Source organism: Dreissena polymorpha, chromosome 6, assembly GCF_020536995.1.
Source record: "Dreissena polymorpha isolate Duluth1 chromosome 6, UMN_Dpol_1.0, whole genome shotgun sequence".
NCBI lineage: Eukaryota > Metazoa > Mollusca > Bivalvia > Myida > Dreissenidae > Dreissena > Dreissena polymorpha.
The window spans coordinates 116739678-116754677 of NC_068360.1; the positions used below are offsets into that span (position 1 = coordinate 116739678).

At 32.3% G+C, this 15000-nt stretch overlaps 2 protein-coding genes across 4 annotated transcripts in view; one reads left to right on the forward strand and one right to left on the reverse strand.

Annotated features, from left to right (window-relative positions):
- Positions 1-3961, reverse strand: part of LOC127833829 (uncharacterized) — a 22366-nt gene extending 18405 nt beyond the window's left edge. The window contains exon 1 of one of the 3 annotated variants that reach the window (XM_052359308.1): positions 3804-3961. In XM_052359308.1, coding sequence (XP_052215268.1) covers positions 3804-3858 — 55 coding nt within the window. In that variant the 5' untranslated portion in view covers positions 3859-3961. The remainder of the gene's footprint in view (positions 1-3803) is intronic. The other 2 variants (XM_052359310.1, XM_052359307.1) reach the window with 2 other exon arrangements.
- Positions 3962-6003: 2042 nt separating this feature from the next.
- The window catches only part of LOC127833832 (pancreatic secretory granule membrane major glycoprotein GP2-like), a 10335-nt gene continuing 1338 nt past the window's right edge, over positions 6004-15000 (forward strand). Inside the window, exons 1-5 of the mRNA XM_052359315.1 lie at positions 6004-6065; positions 12828-13052; positions 13491-13664; positions 14577-14696; positions 14861-14969. Coding sequence (XP_052215275.1) covers positions 6011-6065; positions 12828-13052; positions 13491-13664; positions 14577-14696; positions 14861-14969 — 683 coding nt within the window. The 5' untranslated portion in view covers positions 6004-6010. The remainder of the gene's footprint in view (positions 6066-12827; positions 13053-13490; positions 13665-14576; positions 14697-14860; positions 14970-15000) is intronic.

Sequence of the window (15000 nt, forward strand, 5' to 3'; positions counted from 1 at the left end):
ACTTGCGTTTGCACAAATTACATGAAAACATCAATTATTATATAACCACGATCGAAAGAAATGTTCAATCATTTCTCTAAAGTCATATTATTTATTTTCATGTTTGCTTCAGAAACAATGTTAACCCAATAAAAAGTAATAGAAGTTTTAGTGTAACTAATAACCTTGTTTAGTTTTACATCAAATCCACGTCTTATATTATGGTGGGACACACATTTCATAATGTTTACATTGATTGTATTAGCTGTTTGATATTTTGTGATGTTGGTATAGAAAGTATGGTTAACATAAAGTGCATATTCTGACGCTTTTTCTTTTGTAAAGAAAATTAATTTACACTGGTCGACTGATGTTGTTGATGAAACTTTGCGGATATTACGAGAAGAAAATCTTCTTGTCGTAATTTTCTAAGTATAGCTGTATTAAGTTACTGAGACCTTACATAGTTAATAAAGTTAGATTTAAAAGTCAGGACATGTCACTTTTGGTCAGACCAAGTGAAATTGTACGACATAATGTGAGCCTAGATTGGTGGATTAAAAAAGCTCCTTTATGTAAGTAATAAAACACAACTTTATTCTCAGTAACTTCGAAAAAAAGTATTTTTTTATTTGCCCGTTCTACAAACACAAATTGGTTTCAAAAAAAGCAAATAACTATCGATTGCATCTAACGTCAGCACTCTTAACAACGACTATGATACTAAGGGGTAAGAACGTTGGCTAATGTAACAGCAAAACGGAACATTGATAAATAACCTCTTTAAGTAAGATTGGGTAAATATTGCATAATACATTTAATTTATGTGTTCCTTGATGTATCTGTTCTTGTTAATGTCATGTGGGCTACGAGGCATAGTTTTTTTAATGTTATAAGTGTCCTATGTAAATTTGTTTAAGGTTTGTTGAGTGGTCTCATATTGCTTCAAAGGCTTTTAGGTGTTTACTTAAACCACTGAGTGATTGCATTCGTGAGTGTGATGTAAGCGGGCAATTTCATTAATAAGATATATGGATGGTTGTAAATTGATATCATATCATTTGGAAGGCTGTTCAATCGAAATGGACATGTTTAAGGTAACAACAGACTGTGTTATATCAATTTGGGAAGTTTTATAACAAAGTTTAATTGTTATCCCAAGCATACTCATGAATGTATTCTTGGTAAATTGAACAAAAACAAAACTTACTAATTCTGAACATGATTAATACATAGTCATTATTTGGTATATTCTAGTTACGCAAATTAACCTTATAATAATTTTCATTTAATTACAGTCAAGACAAATTTATTATCATTAAATGGTCTATACAAACAATAAGATAAGAGCAATATAGCAAAACAATACCAATAATCCAAGAGCGGTTATTGTATATATGTATACAATAATGATAATATTGTATACATATTTCGTAAAAATGCCTTGGATATTAAAGGAGCTATGCTCTGCAAAAGAAACATAACTCAAGAGTTATAACTCAGAAAATACTCCATAGAACGTAATGCCTAGACAACTGTGCACCTACACGTAATGCAAATATTATAATTATTTGATGTTTCATGTATATCTCTTCAATACTTTCTAAGTTTTTCTCCGCACACGAAGCGGAAGGAGGCGATGGCTCTAAGCGATAAAAGAAATGTCAATAATTATGAAGTTATGTTTTATCTTAAACCAGATACGATGATTGAAATTATTTAATGTGTTCATTATACGAATTATGAAGGTTATCTTCTTTAAGCAAAAAGCAAAATGTTTTAGGGACTTGACACAATGCAATCAGAAGGCATAAAGAGTACACACACATAAAGTACAGCACCTGATTTTTCGACATACATATAGCATCTGGCACGGGTTGTCATATCATTCCATATTTTATTAAACGAGTTCAGGAATTTTGTTAGCAAGCGAGCCTTTGGCGAGCTTATTAACGAATATCCCGGATGAGTTTAGTAAAATATCGTATGATATGACAATAAGTGTCAGATCTTTTTAATCACATGCTTTTAAATGAGAAAATTAAATCAATATTTGCGCAAACATAATGACAAATCCCGAATGTTGTTTACATTTCGTGAAGTCATTTGACCTTGCAACGTCATTTCAGCAAAATAACAAAATGCGATTGGTCAATAAACGAAAACTTAGCAGATGAAAACGCTTAAAAATGTTGTATTACACATGTGTAATATAACAAAATACGTTATGGCTATATTACATGGGAAACAGGGTATGGCATATGATAATAACATCTATTAATAATATGTAATACATTACTGTGTTCATGGCTATGCAATATCTTACAATATTTCATTTATATTAAAATTTTGATAATAGTAAAAGAGCTGCGCATAAATAAACATATCCAGTTTTATGCTAGCAAAAATAACTTTGTAATAAAAATAATAAAATACAATCATATGATTTGATTGTAGTGCACGATTGTTTTACTGTTGTTTTAAACATGTTAAATGCCACCGATTTCAAATAACGCGGACTTTGTTTTACTAAAGGTAATTATGAGGCGATTTCACACTTATAAGCCCGGCATTTATGGCGTGCAATATAATTTTTATATTACTCCAATAAGTTATATCAGTTATTGATCCTAATAGTTGAAATTATAACACTTTAAGAGATGTGGATAGCACTGTTTTAATTCCGTTACTTGTTTTCAGTATATGTTTTCTTATATGCAGCTTTAATGTTGTTAGAATAAGGTAATCTTACGTTCGTCTGTTAGAAACAGTTTCATTAAAATGATTATCAAACAATATGTTTATAAAACTGTTCATTTAATAAACAAATGTATCAAAGAATATGTAAAAATGCGTACATTTCCATATTTTACATTTTAAAAGCATAAAAACTGTATGCAGTCATCCCGATTATTATTGATTCAACAACATTAGAACATGTTCAAATTTTATACCCGCAAATAACGATATGCACATACAAGTACGGTACGATATACAGCATCTAAATATGTCTCCTTTGATCGCATTTACGATGCATTAATAGGTTTGTAGTGAAGACAACATTTAAATATTATTAATTTAATTAATATAAATTAAATAATATTCATACTATAAATATAATTATAGTAAAGAGAATAATTCTGGCAAATGTATTATTTAATTGCTCGAAAGCAACATCGTCAAGTAGCGAACAATCACAACTGTTTGCATGTTTACATCAACGCTGCATTCTGATTTGATATGTGCTCACGTGCCCTGTGTTTCATTCCCCGATTAACCAAAAACGTATGTAATTTTGTATATAGTATTCATGTTCATACATGTCATATTAAAAAGGGCCAAAACGGCGTTATTTTATGACTCAAATGTTCACGCAGTTGTTTTTCGTTCTTCAATAATAAAATAACATTATTGCTTTCCCAAACATTAACATTGCGACGAACGACGCAGATACAACCGATAATAAAACGAGAATTGTAGACTAGCCTATACAAGTTGGTTTTGCCTATTATAGCAAGTGAACTTGTAATACGTTCATTGTAAAACGTTGTAATGTCAAAGTTAAAGTCGCATTTTTCTGCTTTTCATTAATGTTGGAACTGTCAGAGATAAACTGTGCCGGCGCTTATGTAAATAATGCGTAATTTTCCCTTTAGATCATGCTTCGATGAAAGGAGGAAACTGTTTCTCAATTCTCGAAAAACTCGCTCATAAAACACGCAAGGAATCCGAATTTAACATGAAAAGAGATCAACACCAACTTGGTACGGTCAATACAAATCCAACATCTACAAATACATGATAAAACAATAAAACAAAATTACCTTTAGCCACTGTGACGCCAACACAAAACGCTAAAATGTACGAGACGATCATCATGTATTGTCTCAAACACGCAGAAGAGTTTCGTTTCTTGATGTCGAATGAGTTTCAATCTTACTCTTGCCTACTTAACAAACGAACGCAAAATTACCATTGGTGCGCATATCTCTTCTTCCTGTTTCTGATAAAAAGAGGTGTTCCAAAAGCTGACAACCACGGAAAGAAGATTTGCCTGACATCGTATGGTCTTACGAGATAAACTCGTTATAATTCAATCACAGCGACCACTCAATAGAATCTCCAAATCTGCAAAAATGTATGCCAAGTGTAGAGCTGCTAAGATTTCTAAGTTAGTTTATTTGTAGCGCTACAAAGCAAAGGCTTTCCTGGATGAAGGAAGCAATGTGCAATATTTAATTAGCTAATTTATGCTAAACCTACAATTGTATATATTAAATGTGTTTGTTTACATTGAAACGTAAACATAAATACAGCTTAATGATACAGAAATATGCATAATAAATACCGCGATTATCTATTAGTAGTATCTGGACAAAGTGCGCCGCATCGCAGTTTGGTACATCGATTTCCCCCTGCTCTATTTATTGCATGTACAAACATGTTTATAACAAATTTATTAAATATTGATATATTGAAACCCATACGAAATGTATTACAAACGTAGTGTTCTTATTAAGACAATACACATTTGAATGTGTTAGCGGATTTAGGAAAATATTGGATCAGAAACTGTTTCAGGAAATTATTTGCATATTTAAAGTCGATTCGATGCAATGTTCCATTAGCGATTACACAATATATATATCAACACAACATTGTGGTTGTTAACACATACGAAATAATTTAGAAATATATTTAAGAGATTCGTTGGTGGTTAAATATATATTTCAATATTTTATTTGAATCAACTTGCAGATGTACCGAAAGAATCATTGCAGACAGTAGACGTTGATGTGTATGATCTCAAAGACAAAACAGCATCAGAATTTTTTTTTCAGCGATAATGTAACAGTGACGATTATTATATTAAATACAATATTCGATAATTAGCTATTAGTTATACAATTCTATCACCAGCCCTATGTTTCTTAAGTTGGCAACATTTATTTTAGAAAATTGATTTTAAAAGTTATTGAAATGTTCTATTTCTTACAGTTCAACTATATTCGCTCTGTGTGTATTTGTATAACAATCGGAATCATCGCAATTGGTAAGGACTCTTTATTTCAAAATTGACCTAAGATACACAATATGTGATACTCAATGATTAAGATCGCTTTGCCAGATGAGAGCATGTATCAATAACCAACGACACACGGGTATGGTGGTCTACCAACTTAGCGAATACTTCATAGGTTCTTTGTGTTTGCACAGACGTACCTTACTCAATTATCAAAATAACCTTAGACCCAAGTCAGGCGCTCTTGCGTTGTACTATGTTATTTTTGTAAGTAAACCCTTTAAGGAAATGTGTTACTTGTGAGAGGCTCCAACCGATAACGCCGAAGGGTAAGCATCATGCCTTCAAATCTCAAGTAATAGGAGAGGTTGGATTTAACTATGAACATTCCAAATGAACGCACATACAAAATATATTATATTGTTAAGGTGGGTATGGATATACCTATAGCGAGTCGATTTCCACCGTCTCAAAGCATGAACATTCAAGTGAAAGGGTACAATGCGGTCTATCAGAATGAGTTTATGACCTTAACATATAACGTTAAAGTGAACACTGAAACCTAAAATTATTAATGGTATATGCTATTAGGCCCATATTACCTACTTACATATCAAAATTGTTAAGTATGTGGAATCAACTTTATATTTATGGCTATAGGACGTAATACAGAGCTGAGTTAAACCATGGTTTAAATGTTTGATGCATCAATATTTATTCTTATAACGCAAAATCGTAAGTAATATTATTATAACAAATTGTAGTTACTTGATCGGATACGTTAACCATACAAAAAATAATTATTAAATGAAGTTTTAGAACTCGCAAGTTTCAATGCAATTCAGTATTTGTGTGAATACAACTTACCGTAACTCAATACGTCCTAAAGCATGTATTGAATTTCAAGCAGACCGACTATCGTAAATACTCTGTCGTTTGCAAATCGCGAGCAATATAATAGCCACGATTAGATTTGTGTCATTATGAATGTAAATGTATTACGAGGAAATGGCTGCTTTTAAGACCTTAATACGTTTGTTAATTTTCTGGATGTACAGTCATGGTAAGAGAGTATATATATATATATATATATATATATATATATATATATATATATATATATATATATATATATATATGTGTGTGTGTGTATTTGATATGGTATACGAGTTTGTTATCCAAAACATTTAATTGTAAATTGTATTCACAATAGAATTATAATTATAATGATTTACATAAAAAACTCAGTTTAAACTTATGACATATTTTAAGGTGACAAACCTCGGGATATATCTAACAAATTATTTTATACAATCCCTAGTGGACAATTTGTATTCGTTTATTTATTTAATTCCGACGGTAATGAATGTTAATTGATTACATATGTCATATTATTTAATTTGCTTTCTTCATACAGTGGTTCATTAGCTTGTACATGACAGGACATTATTGTTTTCTTTATACCTTTTTGCATTCAGGTAGAAAACGTATTATTTTAAATATATGAAAAAAACAACATAAAACCGACTTCATAGTTTCTGTTTTTGAAAAAGAATTACTAGTATACAATTAAAGAGAATATGTAGTTGATACTTGATTTTGTTTCATCATTTTGGTGTGCCTTCGAAAGTCCTAGTTCAGTTGTTAAGGTTACTATCCAACCATTGAGTTGTTAAATTGAAACCAATAATATTTTATTGGAGTTTGAATTAAAATGTGTTGCTATGACTTTTTTTCAATTTAAAATAATTCATCAATAAATTGTGGTCAAATATTAAATAATCCATGAACAATATGTGTGAAACATATTTTCAACTCCAAATACTGTGTATTGCGTTGATCTTATCAAGGCATTGACAAAATATTCAATAATTGGTGTTTGTGTTAGTCATGTTTTGTCTTGTGTCAAACTAGGTGCTGTCGGTCACGTAGCGAATATGCAGGCCATTGTAATTCAGTTAAGAATTTTCTCCTAGTGCGGCAACTGGAATTTCACGTTGCTTAAAATTGTATTCGAGTTTTTATCTCATCTGAATGTTTTGAATATCTGCTATTTTTCTGCACATACATTTACTTTATGGAATCATTTATTACTAGATCACAATTATATTGGAGACGCTGACCCAATATGTTTAAGTTTTATCATATCCCTGACCGATAGCACTTATTATATCCGCCCATTTAAAAAGTATTATGTCTCTGACCTGAAACGCCGCTAAGCTCCGCCAACACTAAAATACTTCTGTGTGTATTAAAATCATCAGTAATCATGCCAACTATTTTTTATTCAAGGACAATCGATAAAAAGTAAATAAAAAAAAATCGATCTGGGCACTATAAAAAAAATCATAAATGAATATTTTCTTCAGTTTTGACGGTAAACCCCGCAAGAACTACGAAACATAAACGTACGTTAGATAGTGCATGTATAATTTATTAAAGGGAATTGCAATACATACACATGTATGTCATAGCTTGAGAATACTTGATGAAATGTATTGATTTCGTGATTGCTATCCGAGGCTTGAATGCTTTTTCGACAAATTACGTTTATATTTTATTCAATTTAGTGTTTGTCTTGTAAAAATCAATTCATACTCACATCACACACGCGACAATATTCAAAACGCAAATACTGACTGTTCCCCCCCCTCCCCCACACACATACACCAAATTTGAAGTGGATCAAAAGAAATCATAATCAATTCATGGTGTTCACAGTCGATCAAAGATTCTCTTGGTAATATTTTCACTAGTTGTGAAAATAAAGGATCCGTTTTATAGCATATTTAGTACTTTTAGTACTGTTTACATTTCTCTATTTTGATCACACAGACAGACAGACAGTTTATTCAGACTTATACACAAGTACATCGTCTTCATACAAAAGTATACATATTACTTTCTTTCACGTAACTAGGTATAACAAAAAACATTACATAGCGTAAAACAGACATTAACGAATACACATACAAATAAACTATAAAAGCGGTAATGAAATAATTGAACTGAGTTATTTAGAATAGCATTTCTTATCACAAGACCTTCTTTGATAAATTTACATACATTATAAACAATTGTTTTGTCACATGAAACTAATAAATTATGGAATTTATATACAGATGGGTTTATATAAAATTTACGGCTTATACATTTTTTCCTTAAATCAGTGTAACATCGGCATATACATATAAAATGGTATTCATCTTCTAAATCCAAATCATTACAACATAAACAATAACGTTCATTTCGTGGTATGTTATTTTGGGCGTATCTTACAGTTTGGATTCTCAAAGGATGTGCAGAGACTCTTAATCTTACAAAAAATAATCACAGTCGTCTAGGAAGTAAATCTAAATATGTTTTATATTCCAAACAGCTTTTAAAAACTTTATACATATCTAAAACAGTACTATTATTCATTTAAGCGTACCATTCTTGTTTCAAATTGTCAACAAGTCTACATTTGAACTCGCTAATAAAACTATTAACATGTACAACGTTTGGATTTTCAAAAACATAACCAAATCCAAAATTATTCAACATGTTCTTGACATTTGAGACCCAGTTTGTATAACCTTCATTTCAATCGCTCAAGGCTTGATTGTACACTGTGTTCATTATGATATTATCATTGTTCAGAACTTTAAACCAATATTTAATAATTTTAACAAACCTGTTTACATACAATGGGTATCTACCCAATTCTCCATAAACAGCAACATTTCATGTATTTATTTTAACTTGAAGCAAGCGGTTGCAAAATTTTAAATGTATACGTTCTAAATCATCTGACTTCGAGAAACCCCATACTTCTGAAGCATAATTTAATATAGAACCCATAAAAGAGTCAAACAACTGGCAAAATATTTTCGGTTTCATGTCAAATTCATTACATTTAAACAATAATGTATTCATGGCCTTAAGGGCTTTACCAATCAAATGCTCCTGGTTAAGTTTAAAACTTCCAGTATAATTCAACACTATGCCTAGATAGTTAAAGTTATCAACAACTTCAATATCATTACCATTATATACCCATTTTTCGTTTTCTTTTAATCCTTCTCTTCCGAAATACCATTATCTTCGTTTTTGCAATGTTAACATTTAATCCCCAAGAATTGCAATATAAGTATAAATTATCTAAATATGTTTGAACTTCAGCCGGTGACTTGCCTAAAATAGCCATGTCATCAGCAAATAATAATAAAATCAACACAATATCATCTATATTCAAACCAGAGTTAATGCTATCTTGTAAGTAAAGTTCAATGTCTTCAACAAATAAAGAAAACAAAATCGGCGACATTGCCTCCCCTTGCCTCAGCCCAACAGCATAACTAAAATAATCCGAATAAGATGAGCATGATTTGACACGTGACTTAAAATTAGCATACATATCTTTCACTATTCTAAGCAATTTACCTTGTATATCAGACTTAAACATTTTCAACCATTATGCATTGCGGTAAATACTATCAATACATTTTAACATATCGACGTATATAACATACAAACGTTTATTTTCATTTAAATAATTTTGAACAATTGACATAAGTATAAAAATAGCATCAACAGTTGTCTAACCTTTCCTAAATCCGAACTGCGCATCCGAAATAATAGTGTTTGCATTGCAAAATGTTTCAATACGTTTATTTAAAATAGTTGTAAATAATTTGGAAAGGCAGCTTACTTAGGTAATCCCTCTATAGTTAGTGACATCATTAACTGCACCTTTTTTATGCAAAGGGATTATAACCCCTTCAGTCCATTTATTGGGAAAAAAGCTCTATACAAAAATACTGTTAAATACATCACATAAATGAGCAGACAAAATATCACTGCATTCAAGAAAATATTCATTTAAAATACAATCGCTACCCGATGATTTATTTCGCTTTAAATGTTTTATTGCATACGTAACTTCTTCAATAGATATAGGTACGTGAAGTTCAGGAAATGTAGAATTGTCTAAGTTAAAATCATGATTTAAACAAAAATCCTCTGCTTCAGTCTTACGAAAATCAGACAGATTACTACTCAGGTTTTCAAAAAGCGTTGTAAATTCTTCTAAAGATATTTTATTTTTACTGACGCTATGTTTTGATTTGAAAAATCGCCAAAAGTCCCTTGGTGTATGTTTTCTTAAATTTTCAATCTCCAACATTTTTTTCCTACAACAACCGGCTGTCTTCTTGCGGAATAAATCCTTATGAAATCTCTTACTTTAACATAAGCGTTCTCTGTTCATATCGGTTTTACTTGAGTTAAAGATTCGTAAAGCGTCGTGGTACATAATTCATGCAGTATCGCACTCGCTATCAAACCAGTCCGCATTCTTTATACAATTATTTACATTGAAACTAGGGTTAGTATTATAAACACGTGTTCTACAAAATAACGGGTCCGCAATACTGCGAAATGTTTCAGTAAATCTATTCAAAACATCATTAATTCAAGTTCTACTTGAGTATTCTACATGTTGTACAGTAGTATTGAATACAGGTAACAAAGAAATAATACCTGAGCGAAGTTGATTTCGTAACGCATCGTCCCATTCGTACTTGACATCAGTGTAAGACTTGTATTCAGATGAGACATTATTACATAATAAGGAAAACTGCAAAGGGGCGTGATCACTAAATTCATTAAAATCATGAACCGTAAAATCAGATATACTAGAAAAGCTTTATTCGTTAGCCAACAAATAATCAATTACAGACGTACAGTTATTTAATTAAAAAGTTTGTTTACAGCTATTGCCAACTCTACCATTAACAATTCTCAAACAAGTAGATTTACATAAATCCAATAATTTTACTCCGTGACTATTTATTGAAATATCAACTGAGGCCCTCGCAGAGGTGTTATCTGGACAATAATCGGCGTCAGCATAAACAGTATTTATTACGTCTTGTACAATATAATCGAATTCATTGCCAAATCTACTATTGAGATCACCAATAACATATATTTTACCAAATTCAAAAAAATAAGTTATATAATTTTCTAAAATTTCAAACAAATCTACATTAAAAGTGTTATAAACTGGAGACTCGTGCCCCCAAATATGTGTTGCGCATATATAAAAATCTTCTGATATATTAACAAATAAGTGGTCAAATTTCAACCAGATAATTGTATCATAATGTTTTTTTACAATTTTAATACCATTTACTTATTCGTCTTTTATATATATTACAATACCACCACTATTTCTACGCGCTTTTTGTGTGTTGAAAGAAGTTAAATGACACATATCCATTTAAATTGACATCACCGGAATTATTATCCCAAGATTCGTACAAAAACATATATCATGGGAACTTAAAATATTTAAAAATTGGAAGATGACTTCTTAATATCAGTTCGTCCGTTGACGTTCCATGACAGGATAGATATTTCACCACCGCCGTGCTCCTACGCGCGCACCGGGTTGCCGTCAATATAAAGCGTGTTGTAGGCCAGGTAAGCCCGCTTACCCAGCTGCCACGCATCCTTCATTTTCGGCACTAGTTGACGCCTTTTCATCATGACTTCCGGAGGGAATTGTTCGAAAACCCGGAACGCCGTGCCATCAAGTTCCTTCCACTTTTTTCTCACCATTTCCCTGTCCTTAAAGAAAGAAAACTTTGCGACAATGTTTCTTATCTTGTCATGTGTCGGCGATCCCGGAGACCGGTGTACGCGTTCGAATCTAATAGAGGTAGCTACTTCCTGTGAAAGCTTGAACGCGCTCACCAAATGCTGACGTAGCTTGGCCTCCGTCATATCCGGCGTCTCCATAACGTTTCCGGTTGCCTCTGGTATTGACGTCAAGATAAGGTTGTTTCGCATAGACTGCGATTGAAGGTAGCTGACGTTCTCCCAAAGGGTATCGCGCTCCTTCACTAGCACCTGGACTCTCTCTGTGAGCTATGCAGCATGGATATCTGCCCCATCTACCATATCTTCCAGGCGTGATACCCGCTCCTCCACCATTTTGGCTCTCTCTTCATAAACCACCCACAACTGCTTCATATCCTTCTCAAAGCTCTCCATCCGCTTCTCGATGCAGTCTCTAGACTCTGTAGACGAGACGAGACAGACTTCAGTAGAACCATTACGTCACGAATAGTGGGCTCAGCACTGCTATCTGCCATGTTAGAGTCTAATCTACTTCCGGTTTTACTAATAGGAATACTGCTGGTACTTTCCCCACCGCTAGAGCTTACAAACACACTATTTTCCAAAGCTTCTACGCCAAACAACACTGAGTTTACCTTATTTAGTATATCACTCACTGACAAGTTGCCTATATCGGAGTCTGAGGACGGGCCTCTTTGTTAACGCACCTTGATAGCATTTGGATCACTGTTATTGTCACTACTGTTTCTTTGTTTTCTTTTACTGCTTTTCGATTTTGGCATTTTCCATTATAATATTCCGATATAAATCACATTTGCACATATAATTCAATAATTTCCACTCAAAATGATAACTTAAAACTCTGTTTATTTGCTAACATTTATTAATTTTTCTCTCCCTACCGTTCATGTGGACTGCAGTCTGTTATCTTAGTGTAGTTATAAATAAACTGATATCAGTTTTGTGTTATATTTAATATTACGACATCAAACTTCGACTTTTTTTTATTATACATGTGTGTTCAAATAATATTATCCATGATTATATGTAGACATATGTCGTGAGGGTTATGTTCAATACACATCGGTTCCTGTTAATGTTTAGACAGTGTGTGTAATATCGTAAATTGGTTTGGGTTTTCATATAAACAATATGGATATATGGATTTACATAGTGTAACTCGTATTTTTACGAACAGGGTATTTAGGTACGACTTCTAACCCGTGCCTTGAAAGCAAACATGATGTTCTGAAAAACGTTGGATCAAGGAATGCCCATTGCTTGGTTGCAGACATACCACTCTACCAACAGCTCTGCGATCAATATCTCAAGCATGTATGGTACAAGACTGAGAATGCCACGATACGGACCAGCGCCCCCGTTAACGGCAATTGCGGGGCTGTAACTGCGGCTTGGTTAAGGGGTAAGGTAGCTAAACGAAGGTGTCTATTTTATTTTATAATGAACGAGGCGTTTAAATTGAAACACATTTGATAAGCGGTTTACGATTTCGGATTTTTATAAAATATAAAATGCCTTTAAGTTTAGAAAAAATAATATAAAAACCGACCAAGACAAATCGTTTAGAACATTAGTAGAACATAAAATAAATTACGCAACACTCTACGTTGAGAAAAAGACGTTTATTGCCGACAGTGACATTATCTGGTGACTATGTTTATAATTGTCTTAAAGCTAGAAGATTTGTATCGGCGTTGCTTTGTTCTAAGTATTGAACTTGTTTGCATTATAAAAATAAAACTCAGAAACTCAGTTACAAATATCACCATCACCACGAATATTTCTTATATCAGATGTTTATTTATATGTTTCCGATGTTATTTATTTAACGAATGAACAGATTTTCCCCCCACCGAGTTCGATGGTGTTCGAAACATGACGATGTGCATACGGGAAGGATCCAACAACTGTGTGTGGGAGTTCAACATTGAAATAAAGAATTGTGGTCAATTTTTAGTATATCACTTACAACCATTGCCGGAAACATTCAATTGTCCAGCTGCGTACTGCTTTGGTAAGTACAAGTTAAGGTAAACGATGTTTATTTCACATCAAAAAGTTTATATCAAGTTGTGTGATTGATAAGTTTGCGATCAAAGATAGTGCACGATATAAATGGTAACTTTAAAGCATGGTTAAATGTAGAATACAAAAGATAAAAAAGGAAAAACAGAAACAACACAAAAATATTAAGCATGTGTTGCATGTTTGTATGGAAGAATGTGAAATATATAAGTAAGATAATTCTAAAGACAAGGGATCCTTCTCAAAATAAGCATACGCTTCACAAAACTTGTTCATATAAGAACTACCATCTCCTGTTTATACATATTTTGAAAATATTAATTAAACTTAGACACCGCCCTCTATGAATTATAGAATATTATAAAGATCCTTTAGCTTGATTACTAGTCTAACGATACTACAAACAGAAACATACATATAAGATCTGGCACGAGTTGTCATATCATACCATAATTAATTTAACGAGTTCAGGAATGTTGTTAGTAAGCGAGCCTTTGGCGAGCTTACTAACGAATATCCTGGACGAGTTTAATAAAATATGGTATGATATGACAACGAGTGTCAGGTCTTTTTTATCACATACTTTTACATGAGCAAATTAAATAAATATTTACGCAAACATAATGATAAATCCCGAATGGTGTTTACATTTCGTGACGTCATTTGACGTTGCAATGTCATTTCAGCAAAATAACAAAACATGCGATTGTTCAATAAACGAAAACTAAGCCGATGAAAACGCTTAAAAAGTATATTACACATGTGTAAAATAAAAATATATGTAATGGTTATATTGCATGGGAAACATGGTATGACATGTGACAAATGTACTGAAGTATTTATATCAGTGTTACATATAGCACAAATGCACAAGTTCCATTCATTATTTATGCGTATTCAGATTCGTCTTTACCATGTACAACGCCGGCTCCGATATCGACGGCCAGTCCAACTACAGAGAACACATATACACAATCAACTCCGATATTCACGTCTAGTCATACTACTAAAATACACTACGGTATTTAAATTGAAATTGATATAATCATTTGGCCCATATCATATTGTGATAAAAATGTATTTAAATCCGAAATATAAGTAACAATCTATCGCTTTCTTGAATATAATTTGAACAAGCTCAACTACCGTCCCCAGTATTTGACAAAGAATTTAATGAATTTATAGAAAGCGAAAATACAGATGACAACTCCATAATGATTCGTGTCTGCATAACCGTCATTATGGCTTCAGCAGCGGCTATAACTGGCTCATGCGTATGGTGGAAGCTAAAAATGTGAGTAACTTGTGTCTCATTAAAAGTGTTA